The sequence below is a fragment of the Trachypithecus francoisi genome, unplaced genomic scaffold (genome assembly GCF_009764315.1).
Source record: "Trachypithecus francoisi isolate TF-2019V2 unplaced genomic scaffold, Tfra_2.0 Lachesis_group3, whole genome shotgun sequence".
Taxonomy (NCBI): domain Eukaryota; kingdom Metazoa; phylum Chordata; class Mammalia; order Primates; family Cercopithecidae; genus Trachypithecus; species Trachypithecus francoisi.
This window is the reverse complement of record NW_022681468.1, coordinates 110,025,642-110,053,594: the sequence shown is the minus strand read 5'-3', so window position 1 is coordinate 110,053,594 and position 27,953 is coordinate 110,025,642. Positions and strand designations below refer to the sequence as shown.

The 27,953-nt window shown below is 50.6% G+C and overlaps 1 protein-coding gene across 4 annotated transcripts; it reads right to left on the bottom strand.

The window, feature by feature from the left end:
- On the bottom strand, positions 1 to 27,953 carry CTSH (cathepsin H). Of its 4 annotated transcripts, XM_033189259.1 has the most exons (13): positions 27,756 to 27,953; positions 23,769 to 23,800; positions 21,938 to 22,043; positions 20,630 to 20,700; positions 19,936 to 20,040; positions 17,411 to 17,497; positions 16,497 to 16,552; positions 14,485 to 14,566; positions 12,835 to 12,903; positions 10,405 to 10,511; positions 8,086 to 8,211; positions 973 to 1,038; positions 1 to 67 (listed from the first exon to the last, which is right to left on the bottom strand). In XM_033189259.1, exons 1-13 carry the CDS (start codon positions 27,844 to 27,846, stop codon positions 16 to 18), a joined length of 1,050 nt encoding a protein of 349 aa, XP_033045150.1. In that variant the 5' UTR covers positions 27,847 to 27,953; the 3' UTR covers positions 1 to 15. The 4 variants fall into 4 exon arrangements, with proteins under 4 accessions (XP_033045150.1, XP_033045152.1, XP_033045151.1 ...); XM_033189261.1 differs by lacking the exon at positions 1 to 67 and having other exon boundaries at positions 948 to 1,038; XM_033189260.1 differs by lacking the exons at positions 1 to 67; positions 973 to 1,038 and adding an exon at positions 6,857 to 7,297.

Genomic DNA, 27,953 nt, shown 5'->3' with positions numbered 1-27,953 from the left:
CTGATATGTGGAATCTTAAAAAGTTGAACTCATAGAAGCAGAGAGTAGAATGCTGATTAGCAGAGGCCTGGAGGGGGAGACATAGAGAAAGGGAGATGTTGGTCAAAGATGTTGGTTTCAGTTAGACGTTTTAGAGATCTGTTGCATAGCATGGTGACCATATATTTCAAAATAGCCAGAAGACTAGATTTTAAACATTTTCACTGCAAAAAAGGGTAAGTAGGTGAGGTGTTGGATATGTAAGTTTGATTAATCTTTCTCCAATGCATACATGTATCAAAACATCATATTGTACCCTATAAACATATATAACGATTCTTTGTTAGTTTAAAAAAGTTTATATTTCATCCTGAGTTCAAAACCCGTAACTGAAGTGACTGCTGGTGGGAACCAGGTAAACCTTCCATTCAGCTTAACTTTTGAGATGAGCTTGGCATTTCTTGATGTTGCTAGGGGAAAAACCTCAGGAGTTTTGTTGTAATGGGAAGTTAAGAGTAAGATTGCTGATTTCATTCATTAGTTCAGTGAGTTTCTGTAATGAAGAATATATGTGTACCCATAAGAGTCAATATGCATATTTACTTTATTATCTGTAAAGAAAAAAGCATCTGATAAGGAATGAATGGAATTTGGCCTCTTGGTTTTTTGCATAATTACATGTAATGGGGACTGGGTTTATTGCTGACTGTGGGGTCTTCGTGGTTCATTGTAGTGGTACCTGTGGGCTGAGGTTTTATCCTAATGTCACTCTACCATGGGAAACGTAATGATCTGTTTATTTGGAGCCTTAGAACAATGCTACATCTCTAAAAAATACTTTGACCATAAGTTTTCAGGTCATACGTCCATTATGTCAAGTAGATGCTGTAGTCCTGTGAGGAAGGTGTTAGTCTCGCTTCCATTTTTGAGGCTCAGAGCAGGGGTTGGGAAGTAGGAAAGAAGAGCAGTAAAGATTTTAGGAGTTAGACTGGCCTGGGTTTGAATTCCAGCTCTCTTGCATTAGCTGTAGGGCCTTGGGAAAGTGACTCATTCTCCCATCTGTAAAATGACGATACTAATAAATCCTACCTTACAAGTCACTGTAAGGACTGGAAGTAATAAATATGAAATAGCATAGTCCAGCATAATACAGCAAGGACACTGGAGTAGGTTTTTATTGATTTTTGCTCAAGGTGATAAAGTGAATGGCTGAGCTGGAATTTGAGCCCAGGCAACCAGAGGCCACCACCATGTTGTACCTTCTTTGTGTTCGGGTGATGATTAATTCCCACGAATGATGGCATGGCTCCTGCTGGAACTGTGAATGCTTTCTGCTCCTGGAAGCCAGTGAGGATTCCTGCATGGGTTTCTGGGCCTCCACCGGGCACATGTTCTGGATGAGAGGTCTGGCACACGTGGCCACCAAGAGCAGGGCTAGTGACCCCAAGATCAGATGAAGGCTTTATGTACACCAGACCACTTACAAGGCAGGTGGACCCAAATAGGGTGACCACTTTCTCTTGGTATAGCTGGCTGCATCAAAGTGAAAATGCGGGGCCCCTTGTTCAAAAAGCAGGAAACCAGGCCGGGCACAGTGGCTCATGCTTGTAATCCCAGCACTTTGGGAGGCCGAGGTGGGTGGATCACATGAGGCCAGGAGTTTGAGAACAGCCTGGCCAATGTGGCAAAACTCCGTCTCTACTAAAAATACAAAAATTAGCCAGGCATGATGGTGTGCACCTGTAATCCCCGCTACTGGGGAGGCTGAGGCATAAGAATCACTTGAACCTGGGAGGTAGAGGTTGCAGTGAGGTGAGATCATGCTACTGCACTGCAGCTTGGGCAAGAGAGCGAGACTCTGGCTCAAAAAACAAAAAACAACAACAAAAACCAACAAAGCAGGAAACCAGTGCCATTAAAGGTATGAGAAAACACAAAATGTTTTCTCCTGTGGTCTCTCTCTTGACCTCTCATAGTGTTCTCCATGTGTTATTTAATGTTGCACTCCCTTGGGCATAGGGAGAATTGCCTGGCACGTACAGGCTGTCATAGGCATCTGGGGTCCTGCTGTGCGACTCCATGCACACATGGCCCATCAGCCTCTGAACAAATGCCTGGACCTGGCGGGGGCGGGAAGTCAGTCTCCCCCTTCCATGGACATGCTGCTCCTAACCATGCAGACAGGTGGCCCACAGGGATTGCAGCCTCTGTGCTGGAACTTGTTTTATATCTGGATCAGGGGTGGGTGACAGGCTCACCCCCACTGAACTGCCTGCCTGGTGTGCCATAGAGCTGCCAGCCTGCGTCAGGGGTAGCCACCGCCATGCCCCATCCTGAGCTGCTATGAAGCGTGTGTGCCTGGCTCCAAATCCTCCTGATCTCTCATTCAGGCCTCTGCCATGTGTTAAGAGAAGTGAGTGGCTCAGAAACTGGCCAGGAGAGGCAGGAAGGTGGTGGGAAGTGGTAACATGTCTCAGCTGAGGCTCCACGCCCCCTAGCATGTGCTCCAGTTGTCCCCTCGGACTTCACTTACAAAACACATATTCAAAGAGAAAATAATTACGCATGTTAAGATGATAATGGCAGAGTATTAAAACCCCAGCCCTGTATGACTTCACTGGTCACACGCCCTTGGAGCCAGCCCTGCCTGGCCATTTTCCTGAGACTTTCTGCAGTTTTAATAGCACTAAAAGTTCCAGGTCCCAGAAGGACCCTCAGTCCCAGGCAAATCGGGCTGGTTGGTCACCACACACCCAAAACAAGGCTACTCCCAGCCTAAATTCTTCTTCAGTGACCTTAGCTAGAATTTGACAACCTAGAAGGAAGCTATTAATTTTTGCATGCATGTACATTTGTGACATTTCCTTTTTTTTCTTTTTTTTCTTTTTTTGAGACGGAGGTTTGCTCTTGTTGCCCAAGCTGGAGTGCAACGGCGAGATCTTGACTCACTGCAAACTTCACTTCCCGGGTTCAAGCGATTCTCCAGCCTCAGCCTCCCGAGTAGCTGGGACTACAGGCATGCGCCATCGTGCCAGGCTAATTTTGTATGTTTAGTAGAAATGGGGTTTTTCCATGTTGCTCAGGCTGGTCTTGAACTCCCGACCTCAGGTGATCCACCCGCCTCAGCCTCCCAAAGGGCTGGGATTACAGGCACGAGCCACCATGCCCGGCCCATTTGTGACATTTCAAGCAATATACATTTATTCTACATTTTATTCACACACACACACATCTGAGTAGGAGAAGGGGCTTAATCATCCCAGATCTTAGGAGTGCTGAAGGTCTTCAGCCTGGTCCCCAGCAGGGTAGCTTCTGTGCCCTCCAGTGGTGGCTGAATTCACAAAAGGGGGCGAATCAACTCACACCCAGCTCTGCAGGAGTGGACAATTTTGCACACGCCCCTGAATCACTCCCAGAGGCCAGGAGCAATTGTACCAAAGAGAAAGTTCCCATACTGATAAATCCAGCCCTTCTCACAGGCGTCTGGTTGGGTGGAGCATGTTGGCTAGGGCTCAGGCCACCCCAGGTTCCTCTTCTATGGCTTGTAACCATGGGCAAGCCACATCATCTCATTGAGCCTCAGCTTCCTCTTCTATAAATGGGACTATTTGCCTCATAGGCCAGAGGGAGGACTAAAGGAAGTCAGATGACTGGAGTGCCAGGACAGAGCCTAGCCTGCACTAGGTGCTTAATGAATACGAGCTTGATCTACGCAGATGGAACTTTTACAACAGTCCCACATTAAACCTGGCTGGCAGGATGGCTCTTGGCTGTCTCCAGGGCAAAGTGAAAAGACTCCCTTTGGTGAGGAAGCTCATGAGTTTGTAGGTGCAGCTAGTAGACCTGACTTGCCCCCGCTGTGTGCCTCCTCTGCCTCCTAGGGCAGCGCTGGGCATGTGTCGGGGTTTAATACATGAATGTTGGACAAATGAGTGAAAGATAACTCTCTTTTATGAGTGCTTTCTAAGAGCCAGATGTGGCGCTGAGCAGTTCCATAAATCATCTCAGTTCTGTCCACAAAATGGTGAAGAAGGCTGGGCCCGGTCGCTCATGCCTGTGATCCCAGCACTTTGGGAGGCTGAGGCAGTATGATCACTTGAGTCCAGGAGCCTGAGACCAGCCTGGGCAACATAGTGAAACTCCATCTCTACAAAAATTAAAAAACTTTTAAAAATCGTGAAGAAAATATGATTATATCAATTTATAGACAATGAAATGGAGGCTCAGAGAGGGTAACTAACACCCCCCTACCGCCTAGGTCACACAGAAAATTCAAGGGAGAACTGAGATTGGAATCCAGGTGTGTCTGCTTCCAAAAAGCTGTGTTCCATTAACATTCTTTCCAGTGGATATTCTGGCAGGAGCTGGGCTTCCTGTCATGGATGCTATGGTTTTGGGAGGAGATGCTTAGTTCACTCACACTAATATTGACCATGGCAGGCACATGCCCTGATCTTCCACAATTAATGTGTCTTGACATTTTGAAGTCTTGAGTACACAGGCTTCTGCTTTGTTTTCTTCTTCTTCTTCTTTTCCTTCTCCTTCTTCTTCCTCCTTCTTCCTCCTTCTCCTTCCTCCTTCCTCCTCCCTCCTCCTCCTCCTTCTTCTTCTTCCCTTCTTTCTTCCTTCTTCTTCTCTTCTTCTTCTTCTTCTTCTTCTTCTTCTTCTTCTTCTTCTTCTTCTCTTCTTCTTCCTCCTCCTCCTCCTCCTCCTCCTCCTCTCCTCCTCCTCCTCCTCCTCCTTCTTCTTCTTCTTCTTTTCCTTCTCCTTCTTCTTCTTCCTCCTTCTTCCTCCTTCTCCTTCCTCCTTCCTCCTCCTCCTCCTCCTCCTTCTTCTTCTTCCTCCTTCTTCTTCTTCTTCTTCTTCTTCTTCTTCTTCTTCTTCTTCTTCTTCTTCTTTCTTCTTCTTCTTCCTCCTCCTCCTCCTCCTCCTCCTCCTCCTCCTTCTTCTTCTTTCTTCTTCTTCTTCTCCTTCTTCTTCTCATTTTTTTTTTCTTTGAGACAGTATTGCTCTTTACTCAGGATGAAGTGCAGTGACACAATCATGCCTCACTGGAGCCTTGACCTCCTGGGCTCAAGTGATCCTCCCACCTCTCAGCCTTCCTGAGTAGCTGGGACTACAGGCTCTTCCACCATGCCTGGCTAATTTTTTGTTTGTTTGGTATTTTTTTTGGAGAGATGGAGTTTCGCCATGTTGCCCAGGCTGGTCTTCAACTCCTGGCCTCAAGAAATTCTCCTGTCTTGGCCTCCAAAAGTGCTGTGATTACAGGCGCGAGCCCACTGTGCCTGGCTCATAGAATTATATAATGTGTAGTCTTTTGTGTCTGACTTATTTCACTTGGCCTGGGGTTTCCAACGTTCATCCATGGTGTAGCCTGTGTCAGCACTGCTTCTTATGCTGGATATTTCTTTGTATAGATGTATCGTATTTTATCTGTCAGTTGACAGATGTCTGGGTTGTTTCCACATTTTGGCCATTATGTATAATGTTGTTAGGAATATTCATGTACAAGTGTCTGTGTGTACATGTTTTCACTTCTCTTAGAAGTGGAATTGTTGGGTCATATAGTAATGCTTTTTTTTTTTTTTCATTTTGAGATGGAGTCTCGCTCTGTCACCCAGGCTGGAGTGCAGTGGCACAATCTTGGCTCACTGCAGCCTCCACCTCCTGGGTTCAAGCAATTCTCCTGCCTCAGCCTCTGGAGCAGCTGGGATTACGGGTGCACACCACCATGCCTGGCTAATTTTTGTATTTTTAGTAGAGATGGTGTATAATTCTTTTTCTATGTTGCTGGATTTGGTCTGCTAGTATTTTATTGAGGATTTTGGCATCGGTATTGATAAGGAACATTGCTCTGTAGTTTTCTTTTCTTGTGATGTCTTTGTTTTTAACCTTTGGACTTTAACTGTTTTTCATTTTTTACAAACTCTGCTATCTTTCCCCTAAGTGTGGGAGCACGTTAGTGTCAAAGACATAGTCCATGGGCCTGAGATTCCTAGAGGTCCACACGGGGCCCGTCATGGAGTAGGGGCAGGGTTGATGACTGAGACCAATTAGGCAGCACCTGCTCTTTACCAGGCTCTGTAGCATCCTCAGGGTTCAAGTGCATTTGAAATTTGTTTATCCCAGTTGGAAGTAGCCATGTCTGCCGATCTCTTTAACTCCAAACAGCACCAAGGCACAGGCCATTCTGCTTATTTCACAACAGTCTTGCCAACACTGGATGCTAGAAACATCCTTGTGTGCTCCCCAGTGCCTGGTACAGGAGAGGACTGCACACAGTGGACACTCTGTAGGTGTTTGATAAATGGCTGAAAAGGAGGGAACTGGCCCCTGCAGCCCCCCTGCTCATCTCTGCACCTCCCCCCTTTTTTTTTGAGATGGAATCTTGCTCTCTTGCCAGGCTGGAGTGTAGTGGCGCGATCTTGGCTCACTGCAACCTCCGCCTCCCGGGTTCAAGCGATTTTCCTGCCTCAGCCTCCCAAGTAGCTGGGACTACAGGCGTGTGCCACCATGCTAAGGTAATTTTTTGTATTTTTAGTATATACAGGGTTTCACCATGTTGGCCAGGATGGTCTCAATCTCTTGACCTTGTGATCCACCCACCTTGGCCTCCCAAAATGCTAGGATTACAGGCATGAGCCACTGCGCCTGGCTGCCCCTTTTATTTTTTATTTTATTCTTTTGAGACAGAGTCTTGCTGTCACCTAGGCTGGAGTGCAGTGGCACCATCTCAGCTCACTGCAACCTCCCAATCCCGGGTTCAAACAATTCTCCTGCCTCGGTCTCTTGAGTAGCTGGGACTACAGGCACACACCACCACGCCTGGCTAATTTTTGTATTTTCAGTAGAGATGGGCAACTGATGACCAGCATGCTCCATGCAGGGAGGTGCTCACTCAATGTTTATTGAACAACGAATACAGAAAAGAGAGTCCCTGGAGCTCTATGTGTGGAAAGTAGCCCTTCTGGACAGAAAGAATGTTCGTGGTCCATGTGGTTTGAGTCTGTTAAGAAGGACACTAAGGCACATGGCTGGTGATCTTTGCGTCACAGACGTAGGTGAGCTCGTGGTGGAACTCCTCCTTCTCTGTAGGTTTCTAGGCTGGGCACAGAGGTGAGGGCAGAATGCTGGGGATCCCGGTGGATCTCCCCACAACTTCCTCCAGGGCAGGATTTCCATCCAGGCCCAGGCTGCTCGTTTCTCTCCTTCTCCGCCAGTCTGCACTGCGGCAGCCATGGCTCACACCAGAGGGATGGGGTAGGAGGCACAGGCAGCCAGGCCACACATGTTCTTTCCGCGCTCGATGAGGAAGTACCTGGGCAAAGAGAGGAGCTGAGGCCCAGCCGGCGGTCTCCTGACCACAGGCCTTTCTAGAATGTTTTGCTGCTCACCAAGAGCTGACTTTAGGGATGAGACCCTCTGAATTTATTCATAAAACAGTAGCATTCAGCTTATTTGATCACCAGCAAATCACTGACCTGACTTTATGAAGAATTAATTCTTCCTTCTCCTTGGCTGCCAAATGAACATTCTATATCCCACTTCTCCCGAAAATTTACCAAGGGCCCCCTCTTAGCCCTGGCCAGGCCCTCACACAGTTATTTAATCAACAGGACCCTGAGGGAACACGAAAGCTCTCCTTTTCAGATGAAGACATGGAGTCTGGGAGGAGGACAGAACAAAGGCACAGCAGCATGTACAAAGGCCGCCCCATGCCAGCCTTTTCTCCCCAAAGGAGGGGCTGTCAGTGATCAGGGTTACATTTGTTGCCTTGATTTCTCAGAGACGGATCCTCCCAGACACTGATTTCGTGCCAGCAGAGTTCCGAGTTCTGAGCTGTTTTCCTAGCAGTCCTTCTGAGCCAGCTGGCCTCCTGCTCTCCCTGCAGCATCCTGAAGACCTGGGGCCCTGTGAGGGCTGCAAATGGGGGCTTGGAGATGTGGAGGCTACATTCTCATGCTCCCTTTCCCCTTGGCCTGGGCTAGGGCTTGGCTGACCAGCTCATTTGTGGAAGCCGTAACTCTGAGGTGGAAGTGATGCCCCCAGGGCCTCCAGGCCTGAGCAACATCCCCCTCCCAGCAGTGGGACCTGGGAGCTGCTTACCCGTTCATTCCCCACTGGGGACCCCAAGAGTTTTTCACGATCCAATAAGGGATCCCATTTTCTTCTCCATACCCAACAGCCAGTACTGCATGGTTTACTTTATCTGGAGTTTTATGGCAGGAAGTACTGGAAAACAAAATTTAAAAAGAGGTGATCATATGGGAAGGATAAAAGCAATGACAGTCCCATCCAGCAACGCCTCTTTGAGTACTTTAGAGCAATGTTCCCCACAGGGGACCAGGGAGGTATGTAAGGTGGTGATTTAATCACATTTAGTCACCGCGAGAGAACTCCTTTCAGTTCTTTTTATATTTTGAGATGGAGTCTCACTCTGTTGCCCAGGCTGGAGTGCAATGGTGCTATCTCTGCTCACTGCAACATCCACCTCCAGAGTTCAAACAATTCTCCTGCCTCGGACTCCTGAGTAGCTGGGATTACAGGCATGTGCCACCACACCTGGCTAATTTTTGTATTTTGGGTAAAGACGGGGTTTCATCATGTTGGCTAGGTTGGTCTCGAGCTCCTGACCTTGGGTGATCCACCCACCAAGGCCTCCCAAAGTGCTGGGATTACAGGCGTGAGCAACCACACCCGGCCCTTTTAGTTCTTTTGGTTCTTCTGCTCCTGTTGGGAGACTCTCCATATGGTGCTGGCCCATGTCTCACCCCTGACACTTTCTACTCCCTCTTTCCTAGCAAGGAGAGAGTCGCCTTCCTGCTGCACCTTCTTCAGGCAACAGCGTCTGGCAGAATTTAACACAGCTTTGCCTTGTTGCCACTGCATTTATTAAATATTACTTTACACCTATGGCAAAAATACAACTTCTTCTGTTTACAAAAGTGAACTAGCTTCCATAAGGAAATTCCAAGAAATTCAAGAGAACAAACTGCAGTGGTCAGGTGTGAATTCAGCTGATGTGCAAGTGGGCCATGGGCTCGCGCCAGGCCCAGGGCCAGGTGCTGGGATCCAGGCAGCATGCGTAACTGTCCCTTGGAAGCCCTGTTTGGCAGGGAGCAGGTTGGCAAAGACGCTGCTTCTCTACAGTGGCCTGAGGGCTGTGACAGTGGGAGGGTGACAGAGCCCGCAGGAGGGGGATCCAACCTACCGGGGCGGGGGTGGGCAGGGTGGGTTAGGGAAGGCTCCCTGAGGAGGCAGGGAATGCCCATGGAACTATGAACCCTTCTGCGTGGCTGGGGTGAGGGCTGCAGGGTGGAACAGAGGAGACAGGGGTTTGATGGCAGATGAGTGTGGAAAAAGAGGGAGGACCAGATCATGAGGGTCCCCCCGAGGGTAGGACCCTGGGAAAGCAGGGACACTGGTGTATTCAAAGGTTGGTGTGTCAAGAGGAGTGTTTCAGAAGGCAGAGAGCTCCCAGTGGAGGCTGGAACAGTGTGTGGGGGGTTAGGGGGTCCAAGGACAATGATGGCCAGGGCAGAGCCTCAGGGAAGGAGAGGAGAGCACAGACGCGAGTGACGTTAAAGGGCAGCAACTGATGAAGGGAGGGAAGTGAGGCTGCAAACCAGGCAGGCGAAGAGGTGCTGGTGAGAGAAACCCCGTAGTAAAGAGGCTAAAGCTTGGTTTTTCTGAAGAAGCCTGGGTGACTCCTCCAGCACAGGATCCTAGTGTGTGAGGGCAGCTACTCTCTTCTCCCTATTTTATGTCTTCAAATTTTTAAACATGGGTTTTCTTTATCTGAGACAGAGCTTTGCTCTGTCACCAAGGTTGGAGTGCAGTGGCACAATCTTGGCTCAGTGCTACCTCCACCTGCCGGGTTCAAGCAATTCTTGTGTTTCAGCCTCCCAAGTAGCTGGGATTACAGGTGCGCACCACCATGCCTGGCTCTTTTTTCATTTTTGTATTTTTAGTAAAGATGGGGCTTCACCATGTTGGCCAGGCTGGTCTCTAACTCCTGGCCTCAAGTGATCCGCCCACCTTGGCCTCCCAAAGTGCTGGGAGTACAGGCGTGAGCCACCACGCCTGGCCTGAACATGGGTTTTTCAAACTGGAGGCAGCTCTTCTGTTAAGGAACACAGAGCTCTCACATTTTGGCCCTAGCTCTCACTAGCCAGGTGCCCTGTGTCTTCTGTATCCTTTCTGACCTTCTCTCCTTTGCTATGAGAAGAGGCCATGGCTCCTAGGCCTTGGGGCTGTGTGAGGATTACCTGAGGGATGTGTAAAACACCCAGCACCTGGCAGGTGTCATGAAGGGTCTGACACACAGGAGTCTGGGCTGCGAGCCCAAGTCCCATGAGTGGGGTGTGAAGAGGCCCACCAAGGCCCTCCCCACTGTCCCGCCTGGTTCCTGGGACCCCGACTCACCTGGAGTAGATGCCCGTTTTATACATCATGAAGTCCTGAGTCACCTCGAAGGCAAAGCTCACAGGGTTGTAGAGGGCCACAGCCTCTACCATCGCTTCCTCATCATACTGTAGAAACAGGACCGAGACAGACACACATGGCCTGTCACCTCCCTACTCCTTTCACAGTACAGCCTTTTGCCTCAAGCTAGGGGCTAGAGGCCCAGAGCAGCATCATGGCCAGAACTAGCTCCCCTGTGGCCTCTCTCCCTTCCCATCTCTGGCTGGGTCTGTCTGGCCATCTTTCATTCCTCTCCCCAACTCTGCTCCTAGGAAACCCTGCACCCTCTGGGATAGGGACCTTGGGGTACAGCGTGGACCTACTCATTCAGTCATTCACACCCATTCCCTGAGGTCCTCTCCTGGGCCAGCAGCTCTCAGGGCTGCAGAGATGGGTATGATGTCCCACTACCCCAGGACGCCCTACACCCATAAACCCAGTCCACAAAGCTTTGCTGCTAGAACACAGGGATTATAAACCATGGACGGGTAGGTCCCAGATGGCGGTGGAAACAAGAGAAGACCCAGCTGAGGGCTGTGTGCCTTCTGAGTAGAACCTGTCCCCTCCAAGGGGGAAGGCAGGTGGGGGAAGTCAGGGTGGCTTCCTGGAGGCTGCAGCTTTGGAACAGAGCTGCAGAGACCAGGTGACAGCAGCAGGTAGAACCTCATGTGGAACTTTAAAAAAACCCCAAGTCCAGGCTGTGCCCCAGACCAACTACAACAGTATCTGCAGGGTGGGGCCCAGGCATCAGCACTTTTTGGAGCTTTTGGGTTGGGGGTGGCTGGGTTCAAGTGCGCTAACGGAGACCTCTGGGAGTTGAAATGGGGGTGAAAGTTACCTGCACTGAGGCCAGGGCCCTGCTGAAGGGAAGCAAGTGCAGGAGGGACGAGGCGCCCAGCCTCCCTCCATCCTGCCGCCCTGGAGGGGTGGACAGAGACCCAGCGGTGAAAAGCAAACAGTTGCCTGGCGAGGGAGTGCCTTTCTTCCTGGTATGTGGACGAGGCCTTGTGAGCCCGACAAGTCGGGGCATATCTGAGACATGGAGGGCACAAAGGCCGGCCCAGCACAGCAGTGATGACTTCTGTGGGTGCACAATTTCTACCCCATGGGCCTGCCCAAGAGGGCTGAATGCCAGTTCTGGCCTGGTCGTCAGGGCCCTGCAGGTGTCACCAATGAGGCTCTTCTGGGGACCACGCAAAGGATACCTTTGAGGCCCCAATTCACCCGTCTGTGGGATATCACGGCCCAGAGCAGCCAGCTTGAGTGACAGCAGCAACATTCTGAAGAGGGTGATATCCTGAGTACAGGGTGCGGGCTGTACGCTGTCAAGGCAATGAGCCCTGGTTCTGGAATGACATATTCTTAGTTCAAATCCAGCATCCATTTCCTAGCTCTGTGGCCTTGGGCATGTTACTTAACCACTTGGAGCTCGTTTCCTTATCTGTCACGTGAGGTAATAAGGATACTCATCTCCTAGGGCCAGTTCAGGTCTAGAGGGGACAGTGTGTGTTGAGGGTTGGTACATCACCTAGAAGTACTCCATCAAGTTAAGGATGTTACTACTGAGAGCTTGGCATATGCTTCAACTAAATGGTTGTCATTACATTTAATGTAATGCTGCTGTCATTACACAGACATCACGTTTGTGAACTGTACGTATATTCGTGGGCACACACACAACCTGAGGGATATTCCTCCACTCCTCACACACACCCTCCCACACTTGTATGCATGCACGCTGGAGTCACGAGGGCATTCACTCACATTCCAGTTCTCTCTGGGAGAAGCAGGGTAAGACCACACATCCCTATTCACTTGAGGTCAACTGTGACTGGGCGACTTGCTTTGGCTTTAGAGCTAGGGCATCATTTACCACCCTCTTTCCCTCTAGTCCTGGCATGAGGCCAATGACACCAAGCACACACCACCCTCCCTAAGCTGTGCATGGGCGCAGGAGTGCCACACACCCTTTGACTGTTGTCAGCCATGCAGATTGGGCACAGTTGTTATTACAACAGAACCTGGCTCATCCTGAGTGACACTCACCCTCCTCAGTCTCACACACGCTGTGTCAGGCACATGCTCATACCTGCTTCTGTGGGATGTGGACAATTGCTTGCATTTTACAGGCAAGAAAATAGAACCACAAGAATGAAGGCATGGGTGGATCTGGAGTTCAGAACCGAAGAGCCTGCCTGCCAGTTTGCACTTTCCCTCCCATCTCCCACCTCGCCACTGTCACAGCAGCTGAGACCCAGTGATAATCTGAACTCATCAAAGGGATGTGCTGCTAGAAAGGCTGCCCTGCTGGGCCTGTTGGCTATTGGACAGCGTGAGAGAGGTCTCCTCATCAGGACACATTCCCCATCCCAGAGGGGGATCGGCACTCACGATTGTGATGTTGGCTACATCCTTGACAAAGCCGATGGCCTTTCCAGGCCGGAACTTGCAGTCACCATCCTGTTGAGGATGCAAAGGGCATGAAATACAGGTTAGGGACCTGAAGTCTCAGCCTCCCCATCCAGTTCAATAACATTTACTAAACAAAACAAGATGTGCCAGGGCCTGGCATCCTTGTCTTCAAGGAGCTTAGGGTCTGGTAGCAGATGGTCCTGTCCTGGCTTTGGCAGAGGTGGGCACACATGGTGTGTGGTGGGAACCTGGGGAGGGGCCTGACCTGGCCTGAGGAAACTCGCTGAGAAGTGGAGGCTGAGTCAGAGCCTGTGTGGCAGGGGAGTGGGGACAGTCTCAGCCCAGGAAACAACGCTGGCAAGAGGCAGGTGCAGGGGTAAGGTCACAAGGAGGGAAGCACAGCCCTTTCAAGGCAGGAGAGAAGGCAGCAGGACAACGGACAGGACTGGAGGGAGGGCAGGACCTGGCATTTAGGAACCAGCATGGGGCTGGGCCTGGCGTGAGGTTAAGAAGGGAGAGTTGGCCAGGTGCAGTGGCTCACGCCTGTAATCGCAGCACTTTGGGAGGCCGAGGCGGGTAGATCACGAGGCCAGGAGTTCAATACCAGTCTGGCCAAGATGGTGAAACCTTGTCTCTACTAAAAATACAAAAAACTAGCTGGGCATGGGGGCAGGTGCCTGTAATCCCAGCTACTCAGGAGGCTGAGGCAGATAATTGCTTGAACTCGGGAGGCGGAGGTTGAAGTGAGCCGAGATTGTGCCATTGCACTCCAGCCTGGGCAACAAAGCAAGACTCCATCTCAAAAAAAAAAAAAAATGAAGGGAGAGTAAAAGAGACAGGGACAGGGAGACTGAGATGGAGTCTCTGTGGAGCCTCTGTGGCTTTCTGATTCAGGCAGGCATGGGGTCTGAGCTGGGTCTGAGAGGCCTGGGGGAGGCCACCCTCAGGGGTCTGGATGGAGGCCCCAGTCTGAGCGGTCAGCGACACAGATGGGCAAAGGGAGTCGTGTGAGGTCTATGGTGGTCAGCAGGCTGGCGGCAGGGCAGGGTAGGGAGGGGGACCGGCCTGACAGGACTATGGACACCCAGGAAATTCTGAGGGAGGCCAGTGCCGCTCGTCACCGCGAGGGGAAATACAGGAGGAGCAACAGGTCTCGGGGAAAGACAAGTCACTTGGCTGTGGCCAGGCTGGGCGGAGGTGATGGTGGGGAGAACCAGCAGCCTTGATAGCGTGGGGGTGGGGGTGGGCCCCCAAAGGTCCTTGGCACAAGAGGCCGACTGCATGGACAGAGGCTAGAGGCGAGACGATGGCGCTCGTGGCAGGAGGGAGAGGAGCCAGGAAGATGGGGCAGGTAGGGGGAAGGAGGGGTCCTGAGAAGGCTGGCTCAGGAAGGAGAGATATGGTACTGCAGAGCGGGTATGGGGTGAGAATAAGAGGCCCCTGGACTAGTGAGAGCAGTGGGCTCAGGTGGGTGGAGGAGGGGAAGGAAGAATTTGGAGAGCACAGACAATTGTGAGAATTCCAGTGGGAGGGAGGTGGAGGGAGAAGGGATGTCTTCCAAGGCTGGGGAGGGAGTGAAACTAGGCGTGCTGTGCACCAAGGAGACAGAGCGGAGGCTGTTGGAGTTACCTTGCCCTGGTAGGGGTAGGTGTCTTCACCCATGATCCCCTTGTTGTACAGGATGTACTCGAAAGCCTGGCTGGGGAGACCCCTGCAAGAAGTACACACAGGTGAGCCCACCTGGGGCTGTCCTGATAGAGGCGGGACCCTCGGGGGCTGGCGCAGCAAGATGTCTGGCCTGGCAGGCTGGGGACTTGGTTGGGCATGTCCCAGTGGCAGAGGGGGTCTCTGAGAGGCCTTGAGATAAGACTCAGCAAACTCAGGTGAGGCCACCGGAGTCCAAGGACCAGTCCAAACGTGCCTCAGTGGGACAGAGACCCTTCAAGGCCAGCCGCCTGTCAGGAGCGCAGAGCCCCACACCACGGTCAACAGCATCAGCCCAGCGCAGTCATCAACACGGCCGTGCCCCTGAGCAGGTGCTTCCCAGGCATGACTCCCTGACCCCTCGTGTCGACCCTGTGTGGTAGATGCTGTAATTTGCTGAGGCAAAGAGGCTGAATAACCTGGCCAGGGCCACACAGCTAAAGCTGAGAAGTGGTTCAAAAGTGGGTCTTTTTCTACATTACATGGCCTCCCAGAATAAACAAAAACTCAGCAGCTGCCCAGCAATCCCCATCCCTTCTCTGTTTCTCTCCATAGAATTCCGCACCACCTGACCTAGTCTAGCCTTGACTGTGGTCTGTCTGAGCCTGTCGGAATGCCCGCTCCTCCAGTTCTGCTGAGCGCTGTATCCCCAGGGCCTACACACAGTGGGTGCTCCATGATATTTGTTGTATGAATGAGAAAAGGAAGTACCATCCCGAACCAAAGCAAACAGACTCCTTTGAAAAACAGGCTGGATGTGGTGGCTCACACCTGTAATTCCAGTACTTTGGGAGGCCAAGGCAGGCAGATCACCTGAGGTCAGGGGTACGAGACTAGCCTGGCCAACATGGTGAAACCCCGTCTCTACTAAAAATACAAAAATGAGCTGGGTGTGGTGGTGCACACCTGTAATGCCGTGTACCACCGCCAGGAAGCAGAGGCAAGAGAATCGCTTGAACACAGGCAGCGGAGGTTGCAGCGAGCTGAAACTGCATCACTGCACTCCAGCCTGGGCGACAAGAGCAAGACTCTGTCTCAAAAATAAATAAATAATGAAATAAAAATAAAAACAGTGAGACCCCAGAGTGCCCAAATGTCAGACTCTTGTTATGGGTCAGATTTCTAAGCTGTGGAACGGAAACAGACCAGAAGTGAGGGGACACTGAGCAGGATGGTGGACCTGACAGCAGGCTGTGACGTCACCCCTGGGTCCCCAGGACTCGGCCGCAGCACGGCTCCCTGCAGGAGGAAGAGCCAGCTCAAAGGGGCTGGGGCCTGGGAGAGGGATGTGCCCCAGGGAGGTGGAGGGGAGCTGAGGCAGGGCACCCCAAGGGCCTGGCTTTATGCACACAATGGGCCAGGTGAGCAAAGGCCACCGAAATGTCTTAGAGCACTGCATGAAGGGAGGGCCACAGTCACTGTAGAAATGTCAGCAAATTCCTGGCAACCTGCTTTAGAGTGGGCCAGGAAAGCAGGTCCAGGCAAGGTACAGCCCTTACGCACGGCCACCTCACCCTCACGGGGCGCAACGAGCTTGGAGGCTGGGACTTGAGCAAGTTCATCTAAAGGCCAACCCTGTATCTGTGTGTGGATCTCGGTTTGAAGGATGATGTGTGATGGTGTGTTGCTCACTCTATTGAATTCTTTTAGCCACACTCCCAGAGGCTTGGTGGCGGGTGGGGTCAACCGTGCTGTGGAGAGCCAGGTGATACAGTGGAGAGAGGACAGAGGCCTGGGCTCGGATTCTAGCTCTGCCCTGTCCTGGCTATGAGACATGGCCAGGTGAGGTGACCGCCCTTGTATGACAGAGACCATTTAGCCATCACCCAGGGCAGTGGTGGGATTATATCTGTGGCACAGCCAGCACACACTGGATCCTGTCAAAGCGGTCAGTGGGAAATGAGGAGGTTTTGGGCCCCTCCTGGTCAGGGACATACCCTTGGCAGCCGTGATTGTTGAAGTCCTGGGCGCAGTCCACCAGCTGCTGTTCAGCCTAGAAGAAGGACACAACCCAGTAAGCTGCGAGCTGAGAAGCCATCAAGGGTTTGGCACGAGGCGCTGAGCCTCCCTGGCTGGGCCACATCTGGGGCCCCATCAGTGCTGTGTCCAGGTGACCAAATTATAAACTCCCCAAGGGCAGGAACAGTTGCTGTATGTCCTGCAGTGCCAGCTCAGCAGCTGGCATATGTCGGGAGGGACTCAGTAAGCAGGGGCAGCCAGGGAAGGTGAGAGGGGGCGAGGGCTGCTGGGTCCAAGCCCTTGCCCTGTAGGTGTGCCCATACGATGCAGAGCACCACAGCGGTGTATAGGATGGGGGAAACAGGCCTAGCCGGAAACCCTACCCCCACCTGTCTTCAACCTAGGGCCCTCATGGCCTCACCAGGCCTGCTGTGCACACTCCCTCCTTCCTACACAGAGGCAGGGGCTAGGACAGTTCCTGCAGGGGCATCATCCCTCTCATGTGGGCGAGGGGATGTATGCATAGGTCCCAGCTCTTCCCTCATGAAGACAACTGAGGCTGCTGGGAAGGGCATAGCTCCTAGTTGGCTACCCACCAGGCAGGCTCCGCCTTTCTGAACCCCTCTGTGGGGAAGGCTCCAGGCTGTCAAGCTAAGGACCACCCAGATCCACCTGGGAATGAACCCTTGGGCCAGTTCCTTAATAAACTCAGATCCTTCCCAGGAAAAGCATCAGTTAAGATTCTCATGCTAGATGTCCACAAGGCTGGGGCATCTGGGTCCACCTGAAACAGCACCCTTAGCTAGTGCTCCAGGGAGACCAAAGGCTCAGGCCTGGCCCACATCAGGCTGGGGTGTCCTCTGCAGGGGGTGGCCTGTGGCTGATTGCTTACCAAGGACAGCATCTTCCCGGTTGCGATGGCGATCGCAGACTCCAGGGCCCCTGTGGTGGAGAAAGTCCAGCAACTGCCGCAGGCACCCTGGAAAGGCCAGGGGAGGGCAGAGGACATCAGTGATGGGGACACAGTGAGACAGCCCTGCCTTCTGCCTTCCTCTGCTGATCCTGCCAGAGCTCCCGAGTCCTCAAGTGCCTTGACAGTTTACAAAGCCCTATTCCAGATCCATTCATTCTGAGCCTCACAAGTCCTGAAAGGTTTGCAAAGGAGCAGGAGCAGCAGGTGGCCCATCCCAATCCCCACCTCTTGGTGGCCAATCCCCACCATCCTGCCAGAGCCTGGAGTTCCCCACCCCATTCTACAGTCTTCTGGCTCTCTTCCTTCTCGATCTTCAGCTGGCTCCTCTTTTCCCCACTGGTTCCCCGTAGAAGGATGCCCCAAAGTTCTGTTTTTAGAAACTTCTCTCACCTTTCCACCTCCAGTCTCATTCTGCCCACAGTCCTGTTAAACTAACAGCTCCCCAAACCCTAGCCCAGTGCTGACCTCCACTCAGGCTCAGACATCCAACTAACTGCCAGACAACCCCACCCAGACACCCCTGACACCCCAGACTCTGGGGGACCCGCCCCATCCACCCATCTCCGCACCTTCTGACAGTTCATTGCCGCTGCCTGGCCCCCTTATTCACAACACCTCCAGAATAACATGAGGGTTAGGTGTGGGGGGCTGCAGCCTGCCTGCCTGGTTCACATCCCAGCTCTGCCACACACCAGGTGGGTGACCTGGGCAAGTCACTTCCCCTCTCGAAGCCTTGGCTTCATTGCTTGTAAAGTGGGAATGGCGAGGGTTCCTGCTTGCAGGGCACTAGCAGGGTTAGGTCAGATCCTGCTGGTCAGGCAGTCGCCCCCATGGGCACAATGCTGGTGGCTGCTGTAAGGATTTCTCTCGGGCTCATCCCTGTTTCTTTGCCTCGCTGGTTCAGTCTTTCATCTTCGGCTTCTGAAATGTCTCTAAGTCCCCTTCCTGCCTTCCATGTCATCATCCCAGGTTCACACTGGCCTCCCCCAGTCTCTTCCCTTTACATATCTCTCTCAGCTGGGGGAAGGAGGGACGGCCTGGTGAGAGAGTCCCTGAGACAGTCAATGAGGCAGGCGTGGCCACTTCCGGGGAGACTATGCTCACTGCTGAAGGAGGCGGAGCTGGGCTGAGCCTTGGGTGCTAGACTTGGGGCAGGGGCCTGGTTTTGAGTCCCCTCTGTCACTTACTTACCTTGGACCTCAGGCAAACCACCCTCCCTCTCAGGCTCCCCCCCCGTAAAGTGAGAAACTCTCAAAGGGGGTGCTGAGCTGATGGACGCTGGGGCTGCTGTCCATCTCTATCCCCACACAGCGGCCACAGTAAGAGATAGCACACATCTATGACAGGAAGTACCTCATTCTGCTCCCTTAGCCCAGCTGGCTGCGTTCTGCCTGATAGCCCAGGATCAGTTAACAGGAGGACTTGGAAAATTCTTGGTGGGCCTCCCTTTCCTACCTGTCCAAGTGGTGAGCAGGTTTAGGTTTCCACACTTACTACATGTTGCCCTGAATTGTCATGTGATTCTCAGAGGGTCTAAAAAGGTCACAGGGGCAAAGGTAGGCTTCTGCTCCACTCCCTGCAGCAAGGAGAGGTTTGCTTTGGCTCCTGGGTGCTAGTTAAACATCCAACACTTGGCAGGCTCCATGAACACTGTGAGCCTGGGAGGATTTAAAGCTGTGCTGCATGGCTTTTTGGAAAGTGAAAAAACATTTCTCACGGAGAATTTTGATGGAAAGCCAGGAGTTGCCAGGAAGGAAACCTTCACTTGATATTTCCTAGAGACCAGAGGTCAGCGTCTTTCTGAAGAAGGCCACAGCAGATTCACTGCTAGGGGAGGGGCCACGGCAGGCTGGGAGAACAGCGGGGGCTGGGTCCAGACTCTGGGACAGGGCCTGTATTGAGACCCCCCCACTGCTCCCCCATGGAGGAAGGTGGGGCTTCTCACCTTGCCAAGCCCTCTGTGCCCCACAACGAGGGCCACAGAGGCCAGCCCCCACCATGAGAAGCTTGCTGATGCATGACACATGGACTAACCAGAGGGATGTGGCCAGCCAGGGCAGGGGCTAGCCCCTGGTGGCTTGGAGAGGAAGGAGCAGGGAAGAGGAGATGCATGGGGTTCTGGTGTCCAGATGGGCACAGGGAACATAATGTTTTGGATGGCCCTGTAGGAGAGACCTGAGACCAATGGGAAAATGTGAGGCGTGGAGAAGGAAGGCAGTGAACTTGAGCCCAATAAACAGGAACTTTTGCATCCTCCAGGGCAGCCTAGAGAAGTGCTGACCTCCCTGGCCCCTCAAAGGAAGAGGGCTGGAGAGATGCTGAGAGGAAACAGAGGCAGGGATGTGCTTAAGGTGGTTTTGTGGACCTTTTGAGTTGTTCTTCCTGGTGTATTGTCTGGGAGTGTGGCTGTTTTGCAGGGAGAGGATGGAGATTGCCAAGCATACCTGATTTTTCACAGGTGAGACAAAATTTCCTTTTTTCCGCCAGTCCATGGAAGGTGGGTAGGGACCAGTACCTCGAAGGTAGTTACTTTTGGTGGCTGAGCAATTCTGGAACAACCAAATACATTATTTTCAGGAAAATAAACAAAACCAAACACCTTTCTGACAACAAGAAGAAGAAAGGTATAAAAACAGAATCACCAAGAGAGAATGAGAAAGACTGCAGCTGTCAGAACCTTCCCTCTCCTGTCTACTGCTCCCAAATGCTAAATTACATGTCCCCTTGAGAGTCCAGAGCATTAGGATAGCGTAGACAGATGTAGCAAATAAAAATACAGCTCACCTGGTTAAATTTGAATTTCAGGTAAACAACAAATAACTTTGTAGTGTAAGTATATCCTGTGCAATCTTTAGAATATACTTATGCTAAAGAATTACTTGTTGTTGATCTGAAATTCATTTTTAACTGAGCATCTATATTTTAATCTGGGAGCCCGAAGTTAAGGGTCCACATTGCTAAGGCCATGGGCCTGGACTGCTGAGAGCTGACTACTCTGGTTCCCCCAAAGAATCTGGGGACACCCTCAGCTGCATCTGGGGATGGGACTGAATCTGCCTAGAAGCAGAGCAGGCTCCAAATTTATTCCAAAGGTTTCACTAAAAGGATTCAGGTTTGGTTGCAATCAATTATACCTACCTGAGGCTCTGACCAAAGATACTTGTGCTTTATTTCAGCAAAGCTCATGTCTGAAAATTGGTTCAGTGCCACTACAAAAAGGAAGGAAAAAACCAAAATAAAACAGGTGGCTAGCGAATCATTAATGAAGAGACAAGAAAAAATGATAAAACCTCCTGTTTACCTGTATCCTGTTTAGAACCACTGCAACTCATCTCCTTTAAGTTTCTGTATTTAATATAATTCAGTATACTAAGGTCAGCCCTTACAGTGCTGCCAAAATACCTGGGGAGCTTTTTCAATGGTATAGATATCCGGGCCACACTCCAGAGATGCTAATGCAGTTGGTCTGGGGTGGAGCCCGGGCACTTACTTTTTTAGATACTCCCCTCGTCAATCTGATGGATGGCTAGGTAAAGAACCACTCCACTGCTGCTGGGGCCTTCCCACCTGCTGCCTAATTTGGTCTCTACACAGCCCCAGGAGGGATGCGTGATCATTTCCGCTCTTTTTTCTTTTTTTTTGAGACAGAGTCTCGCTTTGTTGCCCAGGCTGGAGGCAATGGCACAATCTCGGCTCACTGCAACCTCCGCCTCCCAGGTTCAAGCGATTCTCCTGCCTCAGCTTCCCTAGTCGCTGGGACTACAGGCGCCTGCCACCACGCCTGGCTAATTTTTGTATTTTTAGTCGAGATGGGGTTTCGCCATGTTGGCCAGGCTGGTCTCGAATTCCTGACCTCGTCTTCAGGGATTACAGGCGTGGGCCACCACACCTGGCCTCATTTCCTCTTTACTGCCCATGTTAGCATCCCTGAAGGTCACAGGCTAGGACTGGGCAGAAATGAGTTTCAAGCCCAAGTTTCCTTCCAGTTCATGCTTGATGCCTTTATTACCAATTTAGTCAACTACCAATATTTCTCAGAGTCCTTAGCAAATATGCTGGACGTGTGTGTGAGTTTCTAGTGAAATTAATCCGGAGTGAAGGCAGATGTTCCCAGGGGCTGCTCTGAGCCCATGAACAACCCCTACCCCCCACAACAATCCAAAGACAGAGCTTGGCTTCTAGGCTGGACCCTCAGACGGCAGGAATGGGGCAGGGGCTTCTATAGTCTCTTGTAAACTTCACAACCACCCAGAGGGGTACCGGCTTTGTCCCAAATTTACGATCCCACATTACACAGAGAGTAACAGTGGAGCCACAATCTGAGGTCAGCCAAACACAACTTCAGAGCCCGGGCTTCTGCTCCCTCCACCCACCAGCACCCAGTGGGCCCTTTCATGGGCTGGTTCACTAACTGACTGCCTTCCAGGAAGGAAGGTGTCCACATACTTTTAAATGTGTGGTTCCCATTGTTGTGGGCATTTATCTTCCTCCAGTTGCTGGCAAACGTCTGCATCCTATGGTGGTACTCCTGCGTGCTGTATGTCTTATGGTGCTAAAACAAAACACGCCAAAAGCAAGTCATGGAAACAGGATACAGCTCCCCAGAGGGAGACTTTTTTTGTTTTCGTAAGAGGAAAGATGAAGGTTTTCTTTCTGCTATCATTCACAGGCCAAATCTGTGTTAATGGGCGGGGCACTGCCCTTAGTCTCTGCTGAGAAATTTGGGAAGTTACAAAACAATCCCATCTTCAGGGTCCTGTGGCCAGAATGAAAACCATGCAGCTGCTTGAAAGTCAGCTTGCGGTCCAAGAGGCGCTGGTGAACAGACCTGCCACATGCGGGGCACTCCTGGACGCCACTGCTGGTGCTGGGTCAAGTTTATGGCAAAAATCACCATTTTTCAAAAGCACAAGCACTGGTGTTCCTCAACTGATTTTACAACCAGTACACAGTGTGCTTTGGTTTTCTAAAAACAAATGTGTATAATTTTTTATTGATATATAGCTGATGTGCTTTTTTTGATACATGTAATACTTTGATATAGTCATATCATCTGTAATAATTCAAGGTAACCGGGATATCCATTGCTTTAAACATTTCTTTATGCTGGGAACATTCAACTTATTCTCTTATAGCTATTTGGAAATACACAATAAATTATTGCTTACTACAGTCCAATCTACTTATTTGCTAAACACTTGGTTTCATTTCTTCTATCTAATTATTTTTGGGCCAGGTGTGGTGGCTCACGCCTGTAATCCCAGCACTTTGGGAGGCTGAGGTCGGGAGTTCAAGACCCACCTGGCCAACATGGTGAAACCCCATCTCTACTAAAAATACAAAAATTAGTTGGGCGTGGTGGCAGGCACCTGTAATTGCAGCTACTCAGGAGGTTGAGGCATGAGAATCGCTTGAACCCCGGAGGTGGAGGTTGCAGTGAGCCGAGAGTGCACCACTGCGCTCCAGCCTGGGTAACAAAGTGAGACTCTGTCTCAAAAAAAAAAAAATTTCTTTGTATTCATGAATCAATTTATCTTCATCCCTGCTTCCCTACCCTTCCTAGCCTCTGGTAGTCACCATTCTACTGTCTTTCCTCATGAGATCCACCTTTTTATCTCTCACATATGAGTGAGAATGTGCAATATTTGCCTTTCTATGCCTGGCTTATTTCACTCAACATACTGGCCTCCAGTTCCATCCATGTTGCTGCAGATGACAGAATCTCATATTTTTACGGCTGAATAATATTCCATTGTGTATATACACCATGTTTGCTTTCCCCGTTGACAGGCACTTAGGTTGATTCTGTATCTTGGCTATTGTGACTAGTTCTGCAATAAATATGAGGGTGCAGTTATCTCCCTATTATACAACTTTCCTTTCTTTTGGATATATACTCAGTAGTAGGCTTGCTGGGTCGTATGGTAGTTTTGTTTTGAGTTTTTGGTGGAACCCCCATACTGTTTTTTTTGTTTTTTTGTTTTTTACAATGGTTGTACTAATTTACATTCTCCACAATATGCTCTGAATACAAAATACAGAAACGAATCCCAGGGCTTGGAAGGCTGTCAGCCAAGTTCAGCACTTGGGACCACTATTTGGAAGGAATTTACTTAACTGCATCTTTCCCAGTGTTTGGCCAATTCAACATCTGGAAAGACCCCATTAGGCCAAGTTGGAAATTCCCTCTTTCATTGTCTCAAATCTGGGACAGTTTGGTTTGATAACAGGAAACTGTGAAATGAAAAACTTCAGAAAGAAGAAGTTGGGCACTGACCTTAGACATCCATGACTTGAAGTGAAACTTCTCTGTAAAAAGAAAAAAAAAAAATTAGGTCTGGGCACATCACACTAATGTTGAGTCTAATGTTGAGTAAAGTAGGGCACTTTAGAACTGATTTTCATTTTAGAAAACTGGGCTAAATTTAAAACATCAAAAATGGTGTGATATAATGCAGAATGCAAAAAGAAACTCTGACTCTTCCTGGTTTTGTACCCCAAATTAACGTGAAAAAGTATGTACTGTTAATCAATGGTGTTAAAAGTCGGGATAGTGGTTATGCCTACTGGGTGGGGGCACAGAAAGCGCTTCTGGGGTGCTGCTCATGTCTTGTTTCTTCATCTGAGCACTGGTCACCCGAGTGTGTATAGATGGCGAAAATGCGTGGAAATGCATACTTAATGAATTGTGCCCCTTTCTGTATGATGTTATATTTCACTAAGAAGTTAATTTAAAAATCTATCTACTCCAGCTGGGTGCGGTGGCTCATGCCTGGAATCCCAACACTTTGGGAGGCCAAGGTGGGTGGATCGCTTGAGTTCAGGAGTTCAAGACCAGCTTGGCCAACGTGGTGAAACTCCGTCTCCACAAAATTACAAAAATTAGCTGGGTATGGTGGTGTGTGCCTGTAATCCCAGCTACTCAGGAGGCTGAGGCAGGGGAATCGCTTGAACCTGGGAGGCGGAGCTTGCAGTGAGCTGTGATCGTGCTGTTGCACTCCAGCCTGGGTGACAGAGCAAGACTCCATCTCAAAAAAAAAAAAAAAAAAAAAAAATTATTCTGAATTGAGTAATCATAATTATTTTTAGTGTCCCAAATGATTAAAACATTTCAAATGTATTATGCATTATGAAAAGTAATTGTTAAACATCAAAAGTAAAATTGTATCAGAAATGCATCTCTTAATGAAATAAACAGGACTCTACTACCCATCCCCCACAATGGATTTATATTTTCATGAGTGAATATTGTTTAATTGAGAAAAGGTTCAGCATTAATTCTGGTCTTATTTTTGTTTCTTATAGGTCAAAGGGCTGGGAAACCCTGCTCAAATAAGCAGCTGGGAATGCAGGCAGTTTTTAAGAGCAATGCCATTTAATTCTTTGCACTCCTTTCTGTGCATCCAATCCCATGGTACTCTATCACTCAACTAACTTTCTTTCTTTCTTTCTTTTTCTTTCTTTCTTTCTCTTTCTTTTCTCTTTCTTTCCTTCCTTCCTTCTTCCCTTTCTTTTTCTTCTTTCCTTTCTTTCCTTCCTTCTTTTTCTTTTCTCCTTTTCTTTTCCCCTCCCTCCCTCCCTCCTTCCTTCCTTCTCTTTTCTTTTTTTTTTGAGATGGAGTCTGGCTCTGTTGCCCAGGCTGGAGGGCAGTGGCATGATACCCGCTCACTGCAACCTCCACCTCCCCAGTTCAAGCAATTCTCCTATCTCAGCCTCCCAAGTAGCTGGGTTTACAGGTGCCCACCACCACTCCCAGCTAATTTTTATATTGTTAGTAGAGATGGGGTTTCACCATGTTAGCCAATCTCGTCTGAAACTTTTGACCTCAGGTGATCCACCCACCTTGGCCTCCCAAAGTGTTGGGATTACAGGCATGAGTCCCCACGCCTGGCCTCACTCAACATTATCTTTAAGACCCCATCAGTTGATACCCCCATGAGGTCCTCTCCTCTTCAATTCAGTTTCCTTGAGGAATTGAGAATGCCAGATATGAAGGATTTATTACTGTTTTGTCTTTTTGTTTGCCGTCCCTGTTGTTTTTATACCCATGGGTTCAGGTTCAGATTGAATGAGAGGAAAGAGGTACCCCCTTGCCTTCAGGGGCTCTCTCCCAGTTTTAGCAAAGAGGACATTTGGAAATAAAAGGTCTATAAATGGATTTCCAGAACACTCTCTGCCGGCATCACTTGGAATATCTTTGTATTCCCCCAAGGATTCATACCTCCAATGTGAAGATCACTACCACACAGCATTCAGATCTCTGTTTTTGGGTCTCGAACCTGTTCCAGAGACCAATCTATGGCCATTTTCCCTGGGGGAAAATGCACATTTCCCCAACATGGGTCCCTTTAGAGTTTCAGGGGATTCCAAATCTTGATTAAGTGCCCTGCTGCAGCTGAGGGCTTTAGAGGAAGACAGACCTCAACTCAGGACAAAAGTTGGAGGCAGGGTTTGAGTTTAGGACAATTGACTACCAGTTTGCCTCTGGGGAGATTATTCTGGGGCCAGAATAATCTGCTGGTGAACCATACTCTACCCTCAAATAGATCCATTCCAATCTAGTCAGGACTTTTAAAAGTGCCATAATGTGTGCTGCCTTGCCTGGATTTACAGCAGGTTTCAGGAAACTACAGTATTCCCCTGTTTGTTTGTTTGTCTGTTTTAGATGGAGTCTTACTCTGTCACCCAGGCTGGAGTCATCGTCACCTCTTGGTTTCAAGTGAGTCTCGTGCCCCAGCCTCCTGAGTAGCTGGGATTACAGGCGCCTGGCTACCACACCCAGCTAATTTTCGTATTTTCAGTAGAGACAGAATTTCACCATATTGGCCAGGCTGGTCTCGAACTTCTGACCTAAAGTGATCCGCCTGCCCTGGTCTCCCAAAGTGCTGAGATTACAGGTGTGAGCCACCGCACCCGGTCCGTGGCTCCTGTTTTTGTACAGCTCCTGAGCTACAAACAGTTTCTTACACTTTTGAATGGTTAGAAGAAATATAATATTTTATAGCATCCGAAAATCATTTGAAACTGAAATTTCAGTGGCCATAAAAATCATTTATTAGAACCCAGTCACACTCACTCACTTACAATCTATGGTTGCTATCACACTACCATGGCAGAGTTAGTAGTTGCTACAGAGACCACCATAAAGCCTAAGTTATTTACCATCTGGTCTTTTACAGAAAAAGTTTGCCAAGCCCTGCTCTGGAATTCAGACAGTCTCTCAGTGCCAGCCTCCTCCAAGCAGCCCTCACTTGGGGCAGCTGGGTTTTCCTTAGGCGGGAACTGACCTGGAGCTGGCCACCCACTGAGGTCTGCAAGACTGGGGGGCTTTTTAAATAAATAGGTGGGAAGGAATGAGGCAACCCTCCGGCCCAGATTCAGCCTCGGTGATCTTTGTCCCATCCCCTGAGCCTCTAGCTGGGGGAAAGCCCTGTCCCGTTCCTCCAGAGCTCAGAGCACCCCCCTCCCTAGGTTCCTGGCTCCTCGGGTTGTTTCTTGGCTACTTTTCTCTGTGAAGGGGGCAGGTGGTCTTTAAGTTCAGAGCCTGTGGGCTGAGGCTGGGACCAGGGGCAGTAGGAAAGGAGAGAGGCAGTAAGGAAGAGCAGGCTCCCTGCCTTCAGCCAGGGCAGTGCCGGCAGTAGACAGGGTGCAAGGGCAGCACGAAGCTGGACCAGTCACAGCCTGGCCAACAAGAGGAGTCCTGGGGCTCCACCTGACACCATGGGCCCTGGGGTGCGGTTAAAAGCGCTGCTGGTCTGAGTGCTTTCCCTGCTGCCGTTGCACACTCTTTCAAACAGCCCGTCCAACCTACTCTACAGATGGGACTCCCAGGACACTATGGAGATCCCTTGTGTGCCAAGTCCCGGGGGAAGCCGCTATAGAAGGCTGGAAAGTCCTTGCTTGCCTCTGGCAGGGACAGATCAGAGTCCTCTGTGTGACACTCTGTGTCCCCAGTTGGGGAAGGCGGAAGGAGCTGCGGGCTCCTTTGGTATTCTAGGCTGGAGAGCCGCCTGGCTAAGCGGGACCCTGGACACTCAGCCCATCTGCTCTTCTGGTCCTACAAGCCGCCTACCCTCCGAGACGTCCCCCCCACCCCCCATAATGCAGTTCACCCCTCCCCGTGCCAGCACGCAGAGTCCCTGGCCTCTCACCGGGGAAAGCTCTGCCCCGTTCCTCCGGAGCCCAGTGCGTCCCCGGCCAAGTTCTCCCGGCGTCCATTGTAGGACCTGCCAGCACCCTCTCGGGCGGCGACCCCTCTGCGTACCTAAGGAGTTCACGGACAGTTTCGCTGCGCCGCACACTGGGGCTCCCAGGAGCCAGGCTCCGGCGCAGAGCAGCGGCAGCGTGACCCACATCGCGGCCGTGGCGGCTGGGCTCTGGCGCTCAGGGTCCACGGAGGTGGCAGCCCACAACTGCGACTGCGAGTGCGGCGGGGCTGCACAACCGCGGAGGGGCGGTGCCA